Genomic DNA, 24657 nt, shown 5'->3' with positions numbered 1-24657 from the left:
TAATAAGCCTACATTTTCCAATCTTGAACGAGGAGGAACGTCCGAAAATGAATCGATGAAAGAAGATGAGTATGATTATGATCATGATATAGCAATCTTGAAGTCTATCTATCATTACTTCTTCAATCACGGGGTAATTCCATATCCTTATTCAGAGAATTTTATCAATTACATCGAGGCTTCAATTTCCAACTTGAAATTTCATGGGCTCGAATTGCTGACTAAAATCCTCGCTTTAGAGCACCAATTCTTTTCTATGATCGAAATTACTGCAGGACGTTATCCAGTTATAATGCACCCTGTTTTTCGTGAAATTTTCTACTTGTCTATGGGTTTATGGGGTTATCCCCAATATCATTACCCAGTTGACAATGTCGATGTAATCACCAGAAACAAAGAGCGAGAAAATGAAGAAAAATTGCAGGCAGTGAAAAAGGGAAAACGTCCCATGTCGGAATTATATGAATTTCAGTACATTGTGCCTACATTTTCAAATCCTGGAATAGGAGCTGGAACTTCCGAAAATATCCAAGAAGAAGACTATGATTTTGATCAGGATTTGGCGATTTTGAAGTCCATGTATCACTACTGTTTCAATCATGGTGGCAAACTTCCAAGAACGTCGAGGGAGCTGATTAATTACATCGAAGCTTTAGTCCCCAAATTGAAAGTTCGTGGCCAGGAATTGCAGACTAAGATCGTTACGTTGAAGAACAATGTCTTAGCTATTATGACAATAGCCGGAGAATTTGACCCTGATAAAATCCACCCTGTTTATCGCGAAATTTTCTACTTGTCTATGGGTTTATGGGGTTAATTTCGGAGAATATGATTGAGTTGACAACTACGAGCACGATGCTGTACTTGATGTTATTTGCTTGCATTTTCAGTTCGACTTCAGTTTTTAGGTCACCTGAATTTTCTGTAATTGTTTCACTTTCCATTTTAGTTTGATATCTTCTCGTTAACTTGATTATAGAATCGGAAATGTTAGTTCTTTTAGGAAGGCGAAAATCTAACTGAACCCGATATTTGAAAACCTTATGAGGTGAATGTTGTCTAACGTGCTTAAGTACTTTGTCTTTGCAATAGATGAACTGATTATCAAATCCGAGAGAAGAAAATGTTGAATTGAATCGTACCAATATTTGCACTTTTCAGTTCAATTCTAAACTCCTTATTTTTCATGCATCGCTAAATAGAAATGAATTAAATGTAAATGTTAGGCTTCTACTTCTATCTTTACCTAAATAAAACATGACCGTTTAATTAGATTTTAATTTAATATGGGGCTAAATTTGTAATTCAACTTTAAAGTTAGGACATTCTTATATGTTGTAATATATCATATAAGTCAAATATTTACTAGCCATAAATCATGACAGATTAATAAATATTTTACTTGAAAAGGTCACTTAATGTCTAACTAACCAAAATAATCTTAGAGTAAATACATAAATAGAATTATGGAATGAAATGTGTCTTCTTTTTTTTTTATGGCATGAAAAATTAAAGTTTAGATCTAATACCATTAATGTTTTAGTGATTTTGGTGAAATGTTTACACTATAAATCTACCTAAGTGAGAAAGAACCATCTCATTCTCAGACTATTTTCATATGCTAAAATGCTACCTTCAGACCAAACTCAAGAATCTGAAGTTTGGTCACCTATCTCCTCTCCTCCACATGATCACTTTAACAATAATCTACGCAATGTAGAATCGATCATTTCTGAATCTGCAAAAGATGAAATTGACCAAAAAGCAATAGAAAAAGGGAAGTCTCCCATGTCAGAAGTTTATGAATTGAAGACCATCAGTAACCCTAATTTCTCCAATCTTATACAGGGAGGAACATCTGAAGTTGAGTTGAAAAAAGAATATGATTATTGTGAAGATCTAGCTATCTTGAAGTCGATCTACCACTACTACTTCAACCATGGGATGATTCCATATCCTAATTATTCAGAAAATTTTATCAATTATATCGAGGCTTCGATTCCCAACTTGAAATTTCGCGGCTTGGCATTGAAGGCCAAGATCGTTCTATTAGAAAGGCGTTTCTTAGCTATTTTGAGAATTGCAGGATATGACCCTAATATAAACAACCCTGTTCATCGTGAAATTTTCAACTTGTCTATGGGTCTGTGGGGTTAGGTTTGGAGACTATTATCAAGTTGACAAAGAGATTGACGAAACTGATGACAATTTCAGATACTCGAGGTGTTGATCCATTCTTAATTTTTAGGTCTAAGTCTTCATAGAAGCATTTTGAATTGTTTTTCTTTGTATTTTTTCATTTCAGCTAAAATTTTATTTGTGGATTAGAGATTGTATAAGATTGTTTTGATTTGATATGAAAATGTTCTCTTTTCCAAAGTTGATTTTGTGAGTGAATATGTTTTGTTAATGACGCATTTTACAAACTCACTGAAAAAGCTTGATATTGGTCAAAAATAGGTCTCCATCCACCTTATACGTGATCAATAACTTCCACACACCTCAAATTAATTTAATTTACATTTGATACTTACACTTATACATGTACTCAAAAAGTTTATATCCACCAATGATTTGAACAATTATGGAAAAATAATTCTTAGCATTTTTAGCCTCTTTGAACATTTGGTCTCACTATGTCCAACTTTGTTGACCACTAATTTACTTCTTAACTTCACTATAGTCTCATCATGATATTACATTTAATGATATAATCTAATAGCATTAAAAAAATTAGACATCTTTTTTTTACTACCTAAATATTAGTCACTTGTTTAGAAAAATATAATAACATTTATTTATTTTTTTCCAAATGTGATTTTTTTTTTAATTTGATAATATAATTACTTTTATTCTTTATCACATCCAGAATTTTTCTCAAGTGAAAAAGACTTGTATTACTTAGTGGACTAAAATCATTATTCAGAACTTGATGTTAAAAGAAACTGAAACAAAGGATATTACAAGTTAGGACAGAAGGATATGTACATTAGATATAAATACATCGTAATCATATTACAACAAAAGCGATATTTAGTGGCTATAAATTTTTTTATCGCAAAAATATTTAATCTTCAATGGTATTTATAGAGTGTTTGTCACAAGTATTCAAATTTTATATTAACGCTAAATATAATATAGCGATAATTATATGATTGCAAGCAAAAATTTTGTTATTGTTGAAGTCTTAGATTCTTTTAATTATCATCCATTTATATCCGATAATAACTGCACAAAATCTGTGCAACTCCACAAACGAAAAACATAATATTATTACTTAGTGTGAAAATTTCCAATTGATTATCTAAAAAGAAAGCAAAATATGGGAAATGATGTAGAAAGACCAAAAAAGATATTCAACCACAAATTTTAAATTATTTTCAGATTCTTTTTGTTTTCTTAAATAAACTGGCTGAGATTTTCTTTTAAAGCCACATAATATTTTTTTGGATTAAAAAAATATTTTTTATTTTTATTTTTTTATCCGGGCCATGAATTATATGCACCACTTGTTAGACAGTGAGGTATATATGCATCATTCGTAAAACAATAAAAATATTTTCATATCATTTTTTTAACGAAAAGTATATCCATTTTTATTTATAAAATTGAGGGATATATTGATCTCTTTTCTCATTATTATTTTTCTCATTGCCATATAATATATAAAAAAAATGTAGAAGAGGTAGCATTTTATGTTTATTATAAAAAAAAATTTAACCAAAAGTGGTAATCGATAAGAATGAATTTACTTCATTATTGACCATTTCACATTACAAGGCTAATTTATTTCATTTTGAAAAAAAAGGTCACTCAGCATTTATAGCTTTTGTTATTATGAGTTGAAAATTTGTTCGTATAATGACTTATTCAGCTTTATTAATTACATTTTTAATTACAAGAGATAATCTAAAATGAAATTCAGTACACGGTTTTATATATTTTAGTGAGATGAATTTGCTATTAAACTCTGAATTTGAGGTTTTAAACTTATCGAAAAAACAAAACACAAACCTTTTTGATTTGCCAACTGAAATTATTATTGAAATTTTGTTAAAGCTTCCGGTAAAATCTCTTTTGAAAATCAATTGTGTTTTAAAATTTTGGCATGCATTGATTAGTAGTCTTAGATTTATCAATCACCATCTAAATTTATCGGCTAATACTTCACCAACCATAATGTTATTTTGAGTATAGCCCAACGAAAATTTCATCTTAAAGATTCTTTTGTCAGGGAGGAAAATGGCTTGGATTATCACATGAAGATGAGAGTGAAAGTCTTGTATTGGGAAGTAATCTTTCTGCGATTTGTAATAATTTGATTTCTCACGTAGATTTGTAATATTTGATTTCTCACTCTTTTTATTCGACAAAAATAGGTGAATTTTTGCTTATGTTTAATATATTGTGATGATATACGATCTTAAGGACAACTTAATTAGATTACAAAGGGCGTGTTTTAGGGAGAACTAACACACATAGAGACCTAATTTGTCTTTTTTCCTTTTAAGTACTTTTATGAAATAATATAATATTATTTTTTTCCCATTATTGTTAATAGCTTATTAATTTCTTTGGCAATTATTGGCCAATTAAGAATTTCACTTTACTAGTAACTTCGATATTAGCAAGAATGGATTGAATAGATGAACGAAAAGAGTAATATTATTTTACTTTTTACGATAGAAATAAAACTTATATATATTCAGATTTTTTCATTCTTCACTTATGAAATAACATTAGCTATATCGTTATTTTCCCTTTTAGCTAATCATACACAAGTTGAGTAGCAGATCATAAACACAATTATATATCAAAACGTACATTTGTCTAAAGAAAAAAAATCAAGAGCAACAATAAAAGTTTTTATATAAAGTAGAGTTTCTTCATTGACTACATTTTTCATTCATATTAGTTCACCACCATTCACAATCGTCACATCTCTAAGCAATTTATTCAATTTTATTAGTAATCCTAATCCCTCATCATGTTTCCAGTCTGTTCAAGTACCTACAAATAATCATATATATGTTAAATTTATAAATACCAAACCCTAGATAGAAACGAGAGAGAAATAAAATAAAAGAATTTAACATACTTGAAACTTTACGATATAATAAAACGAGATGACATATTTTAAATGACTAACTTATTATCACCTCGACGAGCCTAAAAAAATTGATGTCTTAGGCCCTCTAATTTGATGGTCTCATTTTTAAAGCAATAATAGGCATTTTTTAAGATTCCCAACCATCTAAAGCACCTGCAAAACAATCACACATATATAAAACTCAGTTTCACAATGCAAATATCAATTATATGGAACAATTAAATTTTTCGAAAAAATAATAATTATTTCATTTTTTAATGTTTGATCATTTGAAATTCCCAAGCAAAAATCTGGCAAATTTATGTCACTGTGCTTATAGAATGTTGAACCTTTTCTCTTTAGGTGCAATTAATGATCTTAATTTTATTTTTCAAAAATTATTTATTCATTCTCCAAAAATATTTTTTAATAAACTTAACAAGGATACTAACAATAAAATTGTGGGGCTTGTATGTTTGTCTACTTTTACCTTTAATCTCTCAGAAGGACATAACAAGAGAGCTTACTATTAACATGAAAATTAGTTGTTGGATTCTTTAAAATAGGGAAAAATAATTTATTGAGACTTGTGATATAATTAAATTACCTTATTTGTTATTTTTTCAAAAAATATATATTTTATTCATCTATGATACTATATAGTAATATCATTAAATTCAAATGTGATTCTCATTAAATTCAAAAATGTGAGGTGAGGTGAGTGAGAATGTGACTCTTTTAAGTGTCAGAGTGAATTTTCAATTTTTAGCCTGTCTTTTCTGTACTCTTTTATACTGTGTGTGCACCTTTGTTTATGATACTATCTTCATTAATTTAAACAAATTCGATTTATAAATAAATACTTAAATTTTAAATATATATATATATGTATACGTCTTAATTTATGTTAAATGACAATTAAATATCTTAATTTATTTTTATTAGTATAAGTTTTTGGATGATTTATGCATAAGTTAAAGTGTTCAACTGATACAATAAAAATGAATTGAAGTATATAAATATACATATTCAAAGTTAAATTGTTCACGCTTTTACTTTTATATTAAATGAAATTTTTAGGCTTTTTTTATTATTTAAAATAATATTAAATTGTTCAAAGTTCAAAGTGAATATTTAAAATATTTTCCATATTTACTCTTTCGTTTAATGAAATTTGATATTTTTGAGATAAATTAAACTACTTAAAAAATTATATCTATAATTTAACACAGAATAATAATGTAAAGCATAATTTTATTTATATCTTCTTAATAAGTATATTGTCTTGAACTTCAATTACTAATATGATTTAGAAGAAATGCTAAAATATTAAATTTGACTATCCCATTTATATAATTATGCCAATTTTTAAAGCTTCATGTTTTTTTTTGTCTTGTTCCTTTAATAATAACCCAATAGATTCTTGTTTTTTTTTTTCATTCAATTGACAATATCCTCTTCTTTCTCTTTTGCCTCAAGCTTTTTTTTTCTTCTTCTTCTTCATGGGTTTCTAGTTAGATTTTCTGAAGTGACTTTAATTTTTTTTTGTAAAGTTTTGATTTTTTTTTCTCTGGCATTTTGAATGTTGTTTTGGGGTTGTCTTCTTGAGAGTAATGGGTGTTCACTGTTGTTTTCTGATAGCTAAAAAAAGGGATTTTTACTAACTTTTTTGGTGTTTGTAGTTGGGATTTTCTTGAAGTGAGTTTAATTTGTGTAAAGTTTTAATCTTTTTCAAGGCATTTTGAGGAATGCTGTGTGGGGTTTGTTTTCTGATAGTTAAAAAAGAAGCATTTTTCATAAGTAGATAATGTCAGTCAAGAATAGAAAGATATCTTCTTGACTAACTTTTTTGAGTTTCAGGGGGGGTGGAAAAAGATGATAGCTTTAGGAAAGTTCATTTCTTTTAGAAAGTTATCTGAGTATAAGTAGAGGAAAAGTTACATTTTTTTAGTTATATTGAAGGGTTGTTGAAAAGATAGAATCTTGAAAATGGGGGAGAAGAAGAATATGCCAGCAGTTTGGTTTACTTTAAAGAGATCTTTGCATTGTAAATCAGGGCCATCAGATGTTCATGACCCAAAAACAAGAAAAGAGTTGAGCACAATTTTGACCAAAAAGGGAGGAGGAAGGTCTGGTTGTTCAAGGTCTATAGCAAATCTTAAAGATGTAATCCATGGAAGTAAAAGACATTTGGATAAACCACCTAGTTGTAGTCCAAGATCTATTGGTAGTAGTGAGTTTATTAATCCAATAACTCATGAAGTTATTCTGAGTAATTCAAGATGTGAGCTGAAAATCACTAGTTTTAATGGATTTCAAGAAAGTGGTAATGGGGGTGGAGGTGGGGTGAGTACTAATGATGGTTCAACTTTTGTGGGTACTTTAAGGCCTGGTACACCAGGTCCAGGAGGACACCCTACAATGCATTATTTCAATTCTGGTTGTAGGAATACTCCTACAAGGAGGAGTACATCTTTTCTTGTTGATAAAGAAGGACATACAAGTAGTATTGCTTCTAAAACTAGGTATTCACTTGATAATGATGTTAATGGAACTTCTTCTGGGGTCACATGTCATAAGTGTGGAGAGCAATTTGGGAAATGGGAAGCTCTTGAAGAGCATCATCTTTCTAAGCATGCTGGTAAAAAAATCTTGCCTTTTTGCTTTTTTCATCATTCATATTCCTAAATCCATGCTTTTTTGCTTACACTATAGCTTATTTCCTTTTTCATGCTCTTTGTCTGAAAAAATAATACTCCTTTTTAAAAAATTAAAATAAAAATAAGGGTAGGGAAAGTGGATTACAAGGTGATGAATAATTTATAGTAATCTATTTAATATGTTGATTAATAGTATTTCTTATTCGAACTCGCACTAACAAGGTGAAAGTTTAGATTGTCAACCTACTAAGATTTCCTCGAAAAATGTACTTGATTATGTGTGTGTGTAGCCTACATCACAAGATTGTACATTTGGAGCTTCTGAGCCCCATTGCTTAGGAATTGGAACTTCTTCACTTTGTCTTTAGTGTTAAAAAGATGTGTCCTTTTTTAGTTAATTTGTTTGAAATTTGCTTCAAGGTGAGATAATATTGATTAATTTTGATGGATTGGTGGTGTAGGAAGGTTAAGGAAAAGAAATCATGAAATTTTAACTGTGAAATTCTATGTGCATTGCGCTTACGCCTGCATTGCGCTGTTGGATGAGAATATATTTTGCTTCCCGTCACTTGTATGCCCATTTAGGATGAATCCTCTTAGTACAGAATACGTTTGGATGCATTCACCTAGGCACATTGCTCCCTATTTGCTTTGGATTGAGGCGGCATTGTTATAGTAGTTGTTATTGTATTCATTTTCTGTACTTGTTGATTTAATGGTTTGAAAGGCTTCTTAGCTTGTTTTTTGCTCAAATGGACAGTGAGTGAACTTTTGGAGGGTGATTCTTCAAGGAAGATTGTAGAAATAATCTGTCGCTCAAGCTGGTTAAAATCCGAGAGCCAAGTTGGACGGATTGAAAGGATCTTGAAAGTTCATAACACACAGAAAACTCTGGCTCGATTTGAAGAATATAGGGAGATGGTGAAGAACAAAGCAAGTAAGCTCCCTAAGAAGCATCCTCGATGTATAGCTGATGGAAATGAACTTTTAAGGTTCTATGGAACTACTTTGGCTTGCGGCCTTGGCATGAACGGATCCTGCTGTCTCTGTATATCTGATAAATGCTGCGTCTGTCGAATTATCAGAAACGGTTTCTCCACAAAGAAGGAACTCAAAGGCGGGATTGGCGTCTTCACCACTTCCACAAGTGGAAGTGCTTATGAATGCATCGAGATGAGTGAAGATGATCCATCCTTAAGAAAAGCATTAATCGTCTGCAGAGTAGTTGCAGGTCGAGTGCATAGGCCACTAGAGAACATTCAAGAAATGGCTGGCCAAACTGGGTTTGATTCTTTGGCAGGTAAGGTTGGCGTGTACTCGAACATAGAGGAGCTTTACTTGCTTAACCCCAAGGCTCTTCTTCCTTGTTTTGTGGTAATCTGCAAAGCCTAAGGAAAAAGAATAAGACATGGTAGAATGTTTGAATTAGTAGTGAGACTTCGCGTCACGTATAGGATTCTCTTTTCGACATGTTCTGCAGGAATTTTTGGTTCTTGGAGTCCAAATTCTTACTTCCTGCATATTTCTGTATCTGTTATTACCAAAAATTTGGCAAAGCAAGATGATCAAAAAGTTTCATTGATAGTTTTTTTGTTGACTTTGTGGGGAGTGACTGCCCCTTTTTATTATTTCAACCACCCAACCCCAGGAGGACTAATAGTGTTCCCACTACCCTCCAGCGTGACTCGATTAACCCTCAATCTACAGGTTAATGATGGATGTGCTCAACCACTTGAGCAAGTCTCACTTGTCGACTTCCTTTTTCTGTGTCTCTGACAATTTTTGGTTGAGTTTGTACATGTATGATGTATAGGTGTAACAGAATACCGTTTATTGTACAGAGTAATACAGACAACTATAGATTAGGGACCATTTCAGCTTTTAGAATAAATCCTTATCACAAATCTGAGTAGTTTTGGACTAGACACTTGTGACTTCTAAAACAAATCGTTGGACTAAGGCTTTAGAAGTTCGTAAGCTATGCTTCCGGCACCTATGTTGCGCAAGACTCTTTAATAAATGTTGTTGGATGTGTGTCTAATCATCCCAAATATAGTCGGATCATTCAAAAATTAGTGTATTTTTGGAGGATACAATATAGGTGAGATTATTTCTAGAGTCTAATTGTCGTATGACACTCAAATAAGAAGTAACAGTTGTTCCTCATATAATTTACGTACATTCTATCCTCTTCAGACTCTGAGTGTATTTTCGTTACATCATCAACTCAATGAAATCCACTTGCAGCAACCAAAATGTGGTCCTCAAGTTGGGTACTGCTATATGCTTTATAAAATGCTAAAGTACATAAATAAAGAAGATAATAAGTCACTGTCTATGTTTCTTTTGGCAGACTATATTTTTTATGTGTCTTATTAGAGCTACTATTAATGTTGCTAGAAAAATGTTGTGATCCTCTTTTTCTTATTCTCTGCACATTGTTTTTCTTCTTAATTTATCACTACTGCTGTTCAGAGAAATGAACTAGATTCATAAGATAAGTTAAAAAAAAGAACCAACTTTTTCCTCTTGCTTTTAATATGATAAAAAATGTGGTACCCAATTTTATTTTTGGTGATAAACTCTTAAATTTTAAATTTTGAATTTTGAATTTTCCCCCTACTTAAGATAACAAGTTGTGAGTGCACGTAAGAGATCCATTTGTATATCGTAACGAGTCAATATGTATTTGTTGTATGTAATATAATCATCTGAAGTTCGATATAAACTAGCTTGAGCCCTATACAAAGGAGGAAACGCTCCTTACTAAGAACTCGAATCGAGATCCACATCTCTCTCGTGGATCATTTTGTTGCTGTCTTGGTTTCGAACAGTAGCTATCTGTTAATAAATGTTACATGGAAATGCCAACTCATTAAGTATGTATATGCATCTGATTTTGATTGAAAGGACCCTTGTCTATTTTTGTGTTCAGAAAACTGAATATAAGTGTAATTGGGGAATATTTCAGTAGGCATTTCATTAATGCTGATTTAGACTGTTCCTGTGGATAGCGACTTTGGCCCCTGTATTATAGATATATTCCAGTTTCAGTAAGTAAAAACGTATAGTTTCGATCCTTCAAGCCATGTTTGCATCTATCTAAGCATGAGATAATCTGTATCATGACATACATACATACATTCTTGAAACAGTTGAAAGAATCATCGATAAATGGACAAGAACTCGAATCATAAAGCACATAAAGATCATTGTATTCGACCCATTAACCATCAAACTCTAGTACGTAATAGTACTGGCAAACAGAATTTTTGAGTAAATGTACTTTAATATAAAATCTTATGTTACTGAGTTAAAAAGGTGAAGGTGACAACAGAATCATAATATATCAATGAGAGAAGATTCAAAATTAGCAAAATCGAACTAGAATTTACAGACCAGTGGATCTCCTAGGAAGCAGCAGCTACTGCTTCTGTTGTTTTCCCCTTCTCTTTGACTGCTTTCTTCCAGTTCTCTGCACTATCGATGATTTCCCCAGTTTTAATGAGGTACCGGACTCTTTTTCCATTGTCTAAAGTTTTGTGACCAACCCGACTGGCTACCTTCTGCTCTTTTGAATAAAGCATCACGTTTGAGCTGTGAATAGGAGCTTCAATCTGAAACAATAACAACAACTACGTCTCAATCCAAACAACTTGGGGAAGTTCAATCTAAAATCTTAACACAAAGTTTTACTTTCTTGTTAGGGCAAAGATGAATTCGATGCTAGCCACGACGAAATGAAATCTCAAGATAACAATTTTTAGGCAAGATAGAGAAGAAAGAAATCGAGATAAAACCTTGACTATCTGGCCTGGTTCCTCCTCACTCCGACTCTTCACATGCTTGGTTTTCAAGTTCACCTCTTTTACTACTATTTTGCTGTTGTGCTTGATGATCTCGGTAATCTCTCCAATTTTACCTTTGTCATGGCCGGAGATTACCTTTACAGTATCACCCAGCCTTACATGCATTTTGTGTAGTACTGGAAGGCTGTTTGGCTTACATTCTTTACGCTCCCATCGCTTAAGCTGCAAAATAGACATAAAAAGAAGCTCTTATTCAATGATAAAGCTAATTCTAATCACAATTCTCATTAACTGTTGTTTCAGCTAAAAGAATATCATACCCATAAAAATTAGTACCAAAGGTTTAGCAATACAAACATTTGGTGGCCATTTTTAAAAGCTGTTGACAAGTTAGTTCGAGCACTTCCTTCATTACATCATAAGTTATAAAAGAAATGCATGACCACATTAACAGCAACCCTATAAAAGTAGTTGCCGGAAATGTCTATCTCGGACAATATACTAAAGGACCAAAATGGATCAAGATACCAACCTTTGCTGTAATCAAACATGGACCTTCTGCTGATTTAACCTGCACGGCATTATATGGAGATTGTCATTAAAGTGGCAAAAGATTATCCAGTTTTACAGTTGACACAATAAAAAGTGACAAACTGCGTAAGGCGTGATATACATCCAAAAAGTGTTAACCGAATAACAAGCAAGTGCATTTTCTGGAGACAGATCTTATTCCATATTTGCTTCCAATAACTTCTGATTATACAGGTAACTATAATATGAGAACGATTTATTATCGAGGAACACAGAGGCATATGTATAATATGGGTTCAGCAGCACCCAGTAGCTTTAACTCAGACCCTATATATGTATTAAAAAATTGATAAATATGTCCAAATATTAAAATTTCGAACCTTAAGTCAAATACAGGGTTCATCCTATGTTAGAACTTGGAAGACATCAATCACAACAGAGGGGGTAAGTTTAAGTTAACCAATTAGCATATTCTTAATATACTTGACTTTTTGAAGAACTTTTGAGGAACTACTGTATCAAATTGTAGATGTCTTTATATATAAAATTATTCTCTTGCAGCTAGAAATACACTGTGTTTGGTATGTAGTTCCAACTTTCCTGTGTTACGAAAATATTTTCTTTAGGAAAACAAGTTCAAGTTCAAAATAAAGAAAATGACTTCCGTAGTGGAAGTAAGAAAAACAAGATGGATAAGTAGCATTTCAAGTTATCATCACCCAATCCCTCCAACTCCCACTTCTTGACCATATCACGTCCGTCCATCCCCGAATCCCCACTCCCCATCCCATCTCGCCTCCATAGTATTTTGTTGGATATATAACATATAAATGCTCTTGGAATAATATTATCTAGCTTAGTTACCATATAAACACTAGAAAATTAGTAAGTTCCACATTTGTTTTCTAGGTAAACATTTTCCTTCGTACCAAACACGCAGTCAAAACTTATAATAGCGAAAAAACATATGATATGAGAAAGGACTCAGGTAGCAATGGTGACCAAGCAGAGAAAAAGTTCACAATATATTGTAATCAAATAATATAAAATTAATTTATAATCAATAGTACAATGGAAATGGATACCTTTGTTCCTATGATCCCTAATACATAGAAATCAAATTATTCAAACAAAGACCTTTCACAAAGACAATTGAAATTGAGATAAACAGATAGGATATAGCCTAGTGGTCAATGCAGTGGTGAACAACTACGATTTATTGGTTCAAATCACAATACACTAGTTTATTTCTTCGCATTTATGTAAGACTGGATGGAGAAAGTTACTTGCAACACAATTCAATTCTGGCTAGAGGTAGCAGGTATTCTACGTAATTAGTCGAGTTGTGAGCAAGCTGGACCGAATGATACAGTTGTAGAAACAAAACAATTAACATTTGAGATAGTTCAGTTTGAAAACCAGATAGTTGAAGTTATGAGAAAGCATACCAGAGGAAGGGAGAGAGGAGGAGAGAAGCGTTGGCCGAAGAAGGAGGTGGAGGAGATGGAGAGACCAGTAAAGGAGCTCTGCAGAGCCGCCATTGTTCAAAACCTTCTGCAAAATCCTTTTGTTGAAGGAAGAAACAACACTGAGCTGAGTATTTGGATAGGATAATAAAAACCAGAACCTTCGTCTTCTTCTCTCTCTATCCCTGGACACCCGATCCAACTTAATTGGACCTTCAACGGGTCGAGTACGGCCCAATTATAAAGTCCCTTTTCAGCTATTTCGGGATTGTGGATTAATTACGAAAATCTCACCTTTTAGTTTAATTATTATCATTATCCCTTATAAGTTTTACAAATTTCTAAAATTTCACAATTTTCATGCATCACATCAATTTCTATCGCGAATCATATTATTGTATCCCGCGCATCAGATTAGTGTATCATGTATAAAAATGTATCTCGCACATTAGATTAATGTATCTCGAGCATCATATAGTGTATCATGTATAAAATGTACCTCGCGCACCAGATTAGTATATCTCGCGCATCAGATTAGTGTATCATGTACCTCGCGCATCAGATTAGTGTATCATGTATAAAATGTACCTCGCGCATCAGATTAGTGTATCATATATAAAATGTACCTCACGCATCAGATTAGTGTATCTCATACATTAAATTATTGCATCTCGCGCATTAGATTAATGTATCAACGCTTGTATTATTGTATCCGTTTTGAAGATTTTTTGTAATTATAAATTTGTAAAGTATCAATTTGCCCTAATTTAAGAAGGGAAAAATGATCAAGTTTTAATGTTTTATAGGTTGACAAAACATATAAAAGACGAATTGAACAAATAAATATATTGAAAAAAAGTATCGGGGGATTAAAAAATAAAAAAAGCTTGGTTCTTTTTTAATAAAATTAGATTGAATAGGATACTAATGTAGAAGAAGTGGAAAAGCCTGATCTGGGATTTTCCCCGTTTTCTACCATTCATTAACCTTCCACGCAAATTTACAAAAACTTAGAACAAAATTGGGAACAAAGGCTATCATACACTCAGACTATAACATACCCCTAAGTATCCCAAACGAACTCACCAAGACAAAAGTGTGTTTTTGTAAATAAGAAACCTAACAACCTGACCAATTTTACAAGATGAAACAAAAAAATAAACAAATGGAAGAACTGAGTTAAACTTCATACGAGTCAGCTGTGCTATCTATAGATTCAACACGTCGATGTCCAGAGATTGGATTCCGATGATCTACTTGTTCAACATTGATGGTAATCTCCTCTGCTGTTGCAGATAAAGATCGCTTCTGGCGTTTTCTTTCGTGTCTAGACTTGAGTATCCTTGACAGAACCTGCACAGTGTCCCTCATGGAAGGCCGTTTCTTGGCAGCACGATTCACACATTTGTATGCAAGTGCTGCTACATCATTAAGTTCTTGCAGATCATACTTCCCATCAAGACGGGAATCTGCGATTTCCTCCCATCCGCCTTTTCCATCTGTAGTCATGGCTGCCTACAATCATCAATCCTATGGAGCTTAGTTTCTATATGACTGAATAGGCTTCAGAAACATATGCACAATAAAAGAGGTTGTAGGGGAAGAGGGGGGGGGGGGGGGGGGGGGAGTGGAGGGGTTCTGAAAGTTACTCGAGATCAGTGCTCTCTACATGTGCCACAAAAAAAAGAAGTTTCACATCACATAATGAGAAAGAGAGAGAGATCTTACTAGTTCAATATACTCGATAAGCCCCTGAAGAGGATTTTTACCAGCAATAAGTTCGAATAGTAAAACCCCAAAGCTGTAAACATCACTTTTCTTAGTGAAGGACCTAGTTGATATATATTCAGGATCAAGATATCCGAATGTTCCACGGATGTTGGATGCATGTTTACTGACCATTTCTTCCCTTGACAGCCCGAAATCAGCAACCTGTGTATTAAACCCAAGATTGCAGTTATGCTTAATACCATTAGCTCAAAATGGTGTCGACATTTTCATTATGATAAACTCAGAATGGTCAAAATCTTCAGTGTGACCGCCTCAAAATGTGCCATTTCATTATTATCAACCAAAGAAACCTATTCTTTGGTTACTTCACTTTGGAGTGAGAAAAAAGAAACATACTCTGGCACTCATTGACTGATCCAACAAAATATTGGATGATTTAATATCCCGGTGTACAACTGGAGGAACTGCCTGAAAAAGGAAATAACAAAGAACAAAGAGGTGAGTGAATCAGTAATATACGGTAGCAGGAGATTTCCACTAGGACAAACGTGATTCAGAAATTGAGTTCCAGCCAAAATGTATTTTGTAGGTGAACGGTATTTTATGCTTATTTCAAGGATCCTTGGTACCGAAGATAGAGTGGTTTTTAATTAAGTGTTAGCAATTAAATGTGAATTACAGGAAAAGATTACCCCGTCATGAAGATACTCTAAGCCCCTAGCCACATCCAGAGCAATTTGAACTCTCAACTCCCAGCGCAATGGTTCAAGCTTTTCATCTGTCAATGTAGTTCCATTGTTAAAATACTAAACATATTATCATGCATGTGAGAGGTTATCCTGGGTGCAAATATCTGGCTTCGCTACCGTGCTTTACATTGCTATGAAAACTTTGATTGCATGAGTGCATATGCTAGTCAAAAGACAAATGTCAATGTATCATGTATCTCATCTCACAGAACACAAAGAAGAATTTCCAATTTGAGGAGGTGGGATATCTTCTAAAAGTGATATAAACATTCCCTAACATTCAGTGTACCAGTGTTAAGAACCAGCAGTGCTAAACTGGACAATAGGGAGCCTTGCTATAAGCTGATCAAATACTTAGTGCTAAAGGACATACAAATGTAGAAATATTGTTCAGAAACGAGCTCAAATCTACACTGCACAGTGGGTTAGCACGAGACTGACTACATCCAAAACTTGCTTTTGGTGGCAGTAAACTTTTCAACATACTAATTTAGTTTACCCATATAAAGATAGTTCCATTTACTGCAAATTGGCTACTTGAAATTGTTGCCTTGATGGATGGATGAGTGATATATGTTACCCAATGAACATAATTGAGGTGAAAAGTACACATATATAAGCATGCAATATTTGGCAACCTCGGCATCATGCAATCAGAGAAATGTTTTTTAATGTAAGAATGTTGCAGGAAAATCCCTTGATCAAAACTGCCTCTCTAAGAAATCTTTTTCTCTTGCCACAAAAATAATCAAACAGAGTTCTCAATAGCATACCGTACAAGTGAGAAGCTAAACTGCCTCGGCTCATGTAAACGTAGATAAGCATATGCTGACCCTTCTCAGCACAGTATCCAACTAAATTCACTAGGTTTCTGTGGTGTAGCCTTCCCAGTAACATGACCTGTGGAAACAAAAGAAGTTGAAAGTCAATTTAGTTTTAGAAAAACATTTACACCATACATTGTAGTTCAGCTATTACAGCATAAAACATACAGTTTAGCACAAAATACTAATAAAAGGGTGAGGCTCATATGATATCTAGAAGCCTATTGGATGAAAAGTTTTGTTAATTATTAACTCGCAAATGCTAGGATTTGCCTAAATCTTTTTTAGTGTGCTATCAAAATTTAGAGAAAGCATTGTTCATGTTGAGACTTGAGAGGGAGGGTACACCCATTTTTGTCCCCATTTGCTTATGATCAGTTGCAAGCACCTAACCAGTAACACAATCAAAATATGATGGGAATTGAAGTAGATATGCCCTTATCTTTTTATCTAAAAAACAGATGTTTTTGTAAAAGATCACTTGGCCTTGTACCACTGTCATGTTTTTTAAGTGATGCTCATGATTTAAGGTAAACATTTTTACGAAGCACCAAAAGTAAGTAAATTTATTAAGCATTTTCCACAACTAGACGGCTACACCATATTTTACCAACTGGTTGTTTGATGAACTGGCCTTTGCATGCGTTAACTTAGAGCTCACTCGAGATGGTTGTTGCACATTACTAAAGGTTGCCAAAATTTACAACAAATGTTTGAACAAGTTGACTTGTCAAACACACGGGATATCGTTCTGAAAAGAATTCTTCTGTAATGTTTAAAGTACCTCTGTTTGGAATTCTTTCTCCCCTTGTTTAGAATCAGTTGCAAGCACTTTGACAGCAACCGTCTCACCAGTAGACATCTGAGCTTTATAAACAGGACCATAGGCCCCTTGACCAATCAATGTGGTGAAGTTGTAGGTTGCTCTCTGCAAATCCCTGCCCATGAGTAGTAAATGATCATCATCTCAATTAAGAATTAAAAGCACTACAGCATGTAGTAATGCACTCATGGCCCTAGATGCAAGGTCTGTTTATTGAAGACTGCAATTTTTATGTTAAATAGTATGAACGGAATTGCAATACATGCAGCAAAGTAATGAATCAAACACATTATAATAGGATATTGCCATGAGACAAAGATGTGAAGTCTTGCTACTAGAGAATGTTCCTAGTTTTGCACGACATCCCGACAGTACATTGTTCAGGATTCTGATTTGAAGTTGTATGGTCTAGAGACAGTTTTTTTGAGACAAAAAAAAATGGATCATTTCTCCTTCGGCAAGTTCTGAATAAAAGTGGAAGCTTGGATTTTGTAAGATCCTTATATTGTATACTTCCAGTGATCGAAACAACTATAATACAAGAACTACTGATTTTAAACAATCTCTCCAATGATAAAATAATAGTCTTAGCCAAGTTCATCATTCCTTTTCACAAACAATGAGAGAGCAGTAGATCGTAGACCAAACTAAGAAGTTGCAATACTCTTTCCATTTTAACAAAGATACATACTTGTAGGAGTACTCGAGAATACCGGATGCAGAAACCACATTCGACTTCCTGACGCTCCCTAACCAAAATGACATGCCATTCTGGATAGACTTTGGTGACTCGGTACCAATTGAGGAGTCTGATAATACTGTACATGTATCTACACCATTTGCACGAATAGGTACAGTAGCAGCCCTCCTAGAACTGCTATTCCCTATCTGAGGACGTCTCCTATGGTACCTCCTAAAACAGAAAAATGCAGCTATAGCTAAAAGCACTCCTATCACCACTCCAATTGAGATGCCTATAATTAATCCAGATGACTCCTTCTCCATCTCTTCCTTGTTCCTCAATTTTCAGCTATCTAAGCATTGGTCCCATTGAGAAATAGCTGTAAGAAATTAAAAATAGTTAACTTCTGAGTCAGGATGAAAAAAAAAAGTTCACTACAACAACTTCCAATAATCCTAAACTAGTCGAGATCAACCATATGAATCCTTAATACTAATTTACTTCCATTCGAACAAATTTCATCCCAATACAACAGTCCAGATAAATAATAAACAAAATTTTAATCCTAAAACAATCTCCATTTTCATGAGTATAAAAATTAACCAAATTCGAGAAGAAAACAAAAACATGCTTTGATTAGCCTTGCTTGCTAACTAAAATTAAGCATATGAAACCACAAGTGCAAAAGACAATCCAGCTCAAAGCGTAAAAAATACTCCAACATGCCTCCTACTAATTCTCCAACCGAGACATTAAACTGCAATACAATACACAATTTTCAGTTTTCACAAATATATTTTCCGAACAGAGCATCGTAAAAGCATTAGTTCAAAAATCCAGATTCGGTCAAAACACGCCGGAAAAACTGACAGTTTGAACTTACGACTAAGCTTATTCCACCAGCAGCCAAAAAGGAAAATCTACAAATAAATGTTCCAAAACAACAAATCAAATGCAAACAACATAATGATTAGTACAAAAGCTAAATTCCAGTACAGATCAAAAACTAGTGCGAAAAAGTAAAAAGTATACTCAAAAAAGCGCAAATTTTCAGGCGAAAAACTGTAAAGTGCATATTCATTCCTCCATTGTTGTACCTTGAGTAAAAAGCAGTTAACAAAGCGTGATGAAGAAGGATCTAGGCACGTTGAGAAGCAACAAAAAAGGAAGGAATCTGGTTAAGACCGTGTTTGGAATTTGCCGCTATAGAGAAAAAATGAAAATGAAAATGAAAATTCAATTGGAAGAGGCAAAAGAGCAGAGTGCTGTTTCAGGCAAACTGGTCTCCTTCTGACATTTTTTTTTTTTTTACGTTGAGAGACTCTTAAAACGCGCGTGACGGATGATGATGATTATTATTTTACATTTCCCGTAATACCCTTTTTTAGTTTATATAAATATTAACATGTCTTTTTCATTTTTTATTTTATTTTCTTCTTGTGATGAATTAATAAATATAGAATTAATGATAATCTATCTACTTTTAGGCCCCTTATATAAATGTGATTTATTTTTTTATCGTGTTAAAGGAAAAAATGGATTAAGAGACACAAACTTTTTGTAGATCGGATTAATTTGAATTATATAGCATATAATTCAATGAAAAATTTGAGGACTTTTAATTATTTTCCTCTGTGAAAGAATTTTTTAAGAAATTACTATTCCCTCCGTCCCTTTTATCAAGATCATAATTTTTATTTTATAAAATTTATGTGTAAATTACTATATTTGCCTATTATATTTTTTATAGAGTAGTTAACTAATTTTTTTATTTATTATTAATAAAGTTGACTTAAGAAAATATTAAATAAGAATAGAAGGATAAAAATACATCATTTTTTAATATAATTGTAAAGTAAAAATATGACATATAACATAAAACGGAGAAAATATATTTTTTATTTGATGATTTATCCTGATAAGATTTTTAACCTTTGATACATACATTTTGAACATAAGTTTAAAAATATCTAAACAAAATATGCTAACTATAAATCTATAATTTGAATGTTGTTTGTGTACTTAACCTCACTATTATGTAATTAATTATGTGTGATATAGTTTTCATCTTTAGGAGAGAGTAAATCAATTTATGGAGTACAGGTCGATAATAATTATTTTAATTTACAATATATATTTTTAATTTTTTTCTTTCTTTCTTTGGGGTTTTTGTTATTGTTTTGTAGTTAACAATTTCTATCCAGAGTAATTTATTCTTTTTACTTTTTATCGAAGAAATTGTGTAAATTTGTTTGTTATATTTTTTAAAAAAAATCTTTTTTAATAATTTATTATTTTAATTTTCTACTGGACATGATAAAATTTAAAAATAATTAACTTATTTAACTATCGTTTTTTTTTTTTTTTACTTCTTAAATTTCATAAATAAATTAATATAGGACAAAACCTCATAATTACATGATAAAGTGAATCCACGTTTACCGTTATTTGGGTTTAATCCAGCAAAGCATATTTCCTTTCAACTTTTACAAGTACATTAACTTACCTTTATAATAATTTCCCTTTAATAACGCTTATCCAATTTTTGTCTCAAGATTTTACTCTATCCAATTACACAAAGATTACAATGGTAAAAATTATTATTTGCACCCAATATATATAATCAAATTAACATAAACATATAATATGTGGGTGCTTAAATTTATTTTACTTAATCATGATTAGATAGTTATTAGTACTTTAAGTTTATATACATCTTAAACTAGCTCGTTACTTTATTAAACGATGATAAATTAATATAATTAGATACTATTACATTACAAGATGTAACAGTAATAACGGATAGTTTTTTTTATATAAAAATTTATTTATTTTCATTAGACAATATTGCAACTTCTTTTGAAGTTTCAAAAAGATTGACATGACATTTTATGGCCCCCTTTAAATAAATAAACAAAATAGAAAAGCTACATTTTGAAAATAAAAAGGACTTAGAGCGCTAATGGAATTCAAAAAAATATTTTTGTATGTATTTGAATTTGAGAAAATTCAATATGGTCTTTGAATATTATTTTTTTGTTCTTTTATATTCTTTCCAAAAAAAAATCTTTCAAACTGAAATAATGCTCGCAGTAATGGTTTGTGCAATGTGTGTTTTTTTTTTCTATCATAGGTTGATTTCGTTATAAAATTCATTTTTCAGATAGATATTTCTTATAATAATTAAAGTCATTTTTATTTTTTGATATTGAAAATGTAGTATTTTGGGGGGAAAATATTTCATTTAATGTATATCTCTTTTTTTTTTTGGAAAATGACTTCTATTTACCAAATTTACTATGGTTTCTAATTTTTTTTATAATTGGTTTTGGTAAAGTAAACCTTACTAATAAAAGTACATTAAGTCATATCAACTTTCACCAACCCATTTATCTAAATTATCAAACATCATACCACAAGTCTCCCTTAAAATATTTTCAAATAATTGGTAGATAAGTTCAAATATGAAGTATCAAAGTCATACTACTAAATTAAAAAAAATCGTACTAATAAAGTACAAAATGAATCAACCAATCGACATGAACTTACAAGGTTTAATTCTAATTAATATGAAAAAAAAAAATTAACCTATACATGTACATACAAAATATAACTTTTTATTAAAAAAAAAAAAAGTTGACTCCACTTATAGAAAAATAGCTAGATCGATTCAATATACACTATAACAAAAATAACTTTTAATAATAATAAATTAACACATTAACAAATAGTACTGTGATCTCTTTACTAACATTAGTTAAGTATTATTATATTTAATATCGCTAAAGTCTTTAGAGACATACACAAAGAGTATTAATTACACCTAAAAATATATATTTAACGATAATTAAATAATTATCGTTAATTAACTACCGATAAAAATTATTTTTATTATGATGATACCTGTTTGACTATTTTAACTTATAAGCACTTTGATATTTATAATACACCCCACAAGACGATATTACTAGTTATAACGTGATTTGACCTAAATGTGGATGCTTAATTAGTCAGAATCTTTTGGTCTGACTTATTACGACTCTAAATCTGCATTTCCAACTAATTAATTAGAACTATAGTCCTTTTTTATAGTTTTGGAAATGAATAGTATAAATAAATAAAGTGTAAATATAGAGGGTTTATTTATGAGAAGAAATAGTCATTGCAGTAATCAACTGTCAACCTAACACAATCAAGTTGAATTTGATATATAAAATTTTTTAAAAGACATTAATTTCAAACACGACAAGATATGGCATTACATTTAACAGCTACCACGTTGGACCATGCTTGAGTACGACTTCCATATATATAAAAAAAATTTAAAAAAAATTAATGACTTGATATTTTTCGATTGTGATAAATTACATTTTCAATTATAATAATAAATTTAGTGTAGTCGTTAAAATTGCTGACTTAAGAAGAAAAAATGTCTGTAATTTTATTCTGATTTTCATAAAATAAAGACGTTATTTCTGAATGACACTCGATATAAAATCAGCAATATGAATAAGTTTATGTAGATAGAGTTATGTCATAGCTTCACTTTATTATTCTAATTTTCCATTTTCCAACTCTAAACGTCATATATGTGTTTTACTAATTGGTTGTTTTTTTTTCCTAATCTTAATTGTCTAAATTAAGAAGTTGACCTAGAAAAAAATAACCCTAGAACTTATATTTCCAGGTATTATTTTATGTGTTTTTCAATCTACGTGAATTCATTTGATTGAATATTAAATTTTAAAATAAACAAAGAATATGAAATTTGTATTCATAAAAAACATATCATAAACATATGCCAGAATAGTACTCTTTATATGACTTTTGTGGATTGACATATAAGTAAAATTGATGATTTGATTAATCGATTCGTTTGTTTTATAATTGTATAACACAAATTTCCTTTACGAACAATACATGTATATATATATTATTTTGTCTTTTCATGATCTCCGATAGTCTTTTATATATATATAAAATAATATATTAGTAGTTGGTTTTAAGCTTTTGTGTGTTCAACAAGTTAGTTTAAATGCTTAATAATAGGCTTCATCCAACTCTTAATTTGTGGACAGGTAATTATAATATATTGTAATTTATCAATTTACTTTATAAACATTAAAAATAATTTTGAGTAGAGAAGAAAACGTGGTTGATGATAATAAAGATTTCTTTGGATCTAAAGACGTGCAGGAAAGTCACAATCACAGACACTCCCATTCTTCAAGATTCATGAATTCAACATCTAACTCATGACAAAATATCCTAACTACAAATTTATACTCGGTTTATTTCAATTTATTTATTCTATTTTAATATGATATTATTTAAAAAAGTTAAAAGAAATTAAGCTCTTATGATCGTAAATAAAAAATATATTGAAATATCTTTTCATTAATTTAGTATTATCAACTGTCACATGAAATATTGAAACTAAAAAATTGTCAAAGAGGAAAAAGTTATTCTTTTTTTCAACAGGCTAGAAAGGAAAATAGAACAAACAAATGTAAACATAAAAAGTACAAAAGTGTGTTTGATCATGTTTCAATTTAAATTTGAAAATAAAAAATAAAATATGAAGTTGTGTTTGATCAATCTTTCAAATTGAAATTATTTTAAACTTTTTATGAGTAATTTGGAATGAAAATAAATTTTTGTTATTTTTCAGATTCTTGAATATTTTGAAATTTAACTTCAACTTGAATATCAAAATTTTATAATTAAACATATTTTTTAAAGTTCTAACTTAAAAATAAAATATAGTCAAAGTCCCCCTTTGAACAAATAAAAAATGAAAAGGGAGGGTAGATTGGTAACTTCATACTTCATAGAGAGGTGGGGATATAAATGTCAACTATATTTTGAAAAATCAGGTCATTAATGATGCATAGAACAATGCTATAAAACAGTAGAATGTTTTAACGGAGAATATGACCCTCTATCATATAATATAATTTTATTAAAGAAAAAAAAAAGCAAAATTAAAGCAACAAAAGCAGAAATAATAATTTTAAAAGGGGAATTATAAAAATACCATCACTGTTTCATAAAGAGGAGACCAAAATTAGAGTCAACGGCCAAAATTCCGCCGTATACCCTTAAAAAAGTCGTAATGCGGATTTTTATACCAATTAATCGCTTATTTTATATTAATTCGATAAAATATATTGATATAGGTGTAGAATAAAATAAAACGAATATAGTAATTTTAAGAAATATTGGATGGAAGACTAAATTATTTGTTCTATAATAAGGTGAAAAAGTTTTTAGTTGGGTTTGAGTTGATTATT

General features: G+C 31.2%; 3 protein-coding genes across 4 annotated transcripts; 1 reads left to right on the top strand and 2 right to left on the bottom strand.

Annotated features, from left to right (window-relative positions):
• The first annotated feature begins 6527 nt into the window (after positions 1 to 6527).
• Positions 6528 to 9333, top strand: LOC101261138 (uncharacterized). The gene is made up of 2 exons (XM_004244115.5): positions 6528 to 7730; positions 8510 to 9333. Exons 1-2 carry the CDS (start codon positions 7079 to 7081, stop codon positions 9139 to 9141), a joined length of 1284 nt encoding a protein of 427 aa, XP_004244163.1. The 5' UTR covers positions 6528 to 7078; the 3' UTR covers positions 9142 to 9333.
• A 1685-nt stretch (positions 9334 to 11018) lies between these two features.
• Positions 11019 to 13760, bottom strand: LOC101261433 (large ribosomal subunit protein uL24c). Its single transcript, XM_004244116.5, has 4 exons — positions 13538 to 13760; positions 12091 to 12129; positions 11550 to 11780; positions 11019 to 11366 (listed from the first exon to the last, which is right to left on the bottom strand). The coding sequence occupies exons 1-4, from the start codon at positions 13628 to 13630 to the stop codon at positions 11160 to 11162; spliced, it is 570 nt and encodes a 189-aa protein (XP_004244164.1). The 5' UTR covers positions 13631 to 13760; the 3' UTR covers positions 11019 to 11159.
• A 672-nt stretch (positions 13761 to 14432) lies between these two features.
• Positions 14433 to 19679, bottom strand: LOC101244097 (calcium/calmodulin-regulated receptor-like kinase). 2 transcript variants are annotated; one of them, XM_010326034.4, is made up of 9 exons: positions 19462 to 19679; positions 19248 to 19284; positions 18374 to 18743; positions 17644 to 17797; positions 16809 to 16935; positions 15979 to 16064; positions 15683 to 15754; positions 15284 to 15487; positions 14433 to 15070 (listed from the first exon to the last, which is right to left on the bottom strand). In XM_010326034.4, the coding sequence occupies exons 3-9, from the start codon at positions 18685 to 18687 to the stop codon at positions 14735 to 14737; spliced, it is 1293 nt and encodes a 430-aa protein (XP_010324336.1). In that variant the 5' UTR covers positions 18688 to 18743; positions 19248 to 19284; positions 19462 to 19679; the 3' UTR covers positions 14433 to 14734. The 2 variants fall into 2 exon arrangements, with proteins under 2 accessions (XP_010324336.1, NP_001297254.1); NM_001310325.1 differs by lacking the exon at positions 19248 to 19284 and having other exon boundaries at positions 14468 to 15070; positions 19462 to 19659.
• Between the last annotated feature and the right edge of the window lie 4978 nt (positions 19680 to 24657).

This window comes from Solanum lycopersicum, chromosome 7 (genome assembly GCF_036512215.1).
Source record: "Solanum lycopersicum chromosome 7, SLM_r2.1".
Taxonomy (NCBI): Eukaryota; Viridiplantae; Streptophyta; class Magnoliopsida; order Solanales; family Solanaceae; genus Solanum; species Solanum lycopersicum.
This window is presented reverse-complemented; position numbering and strand designations above follow the sequence as displayed.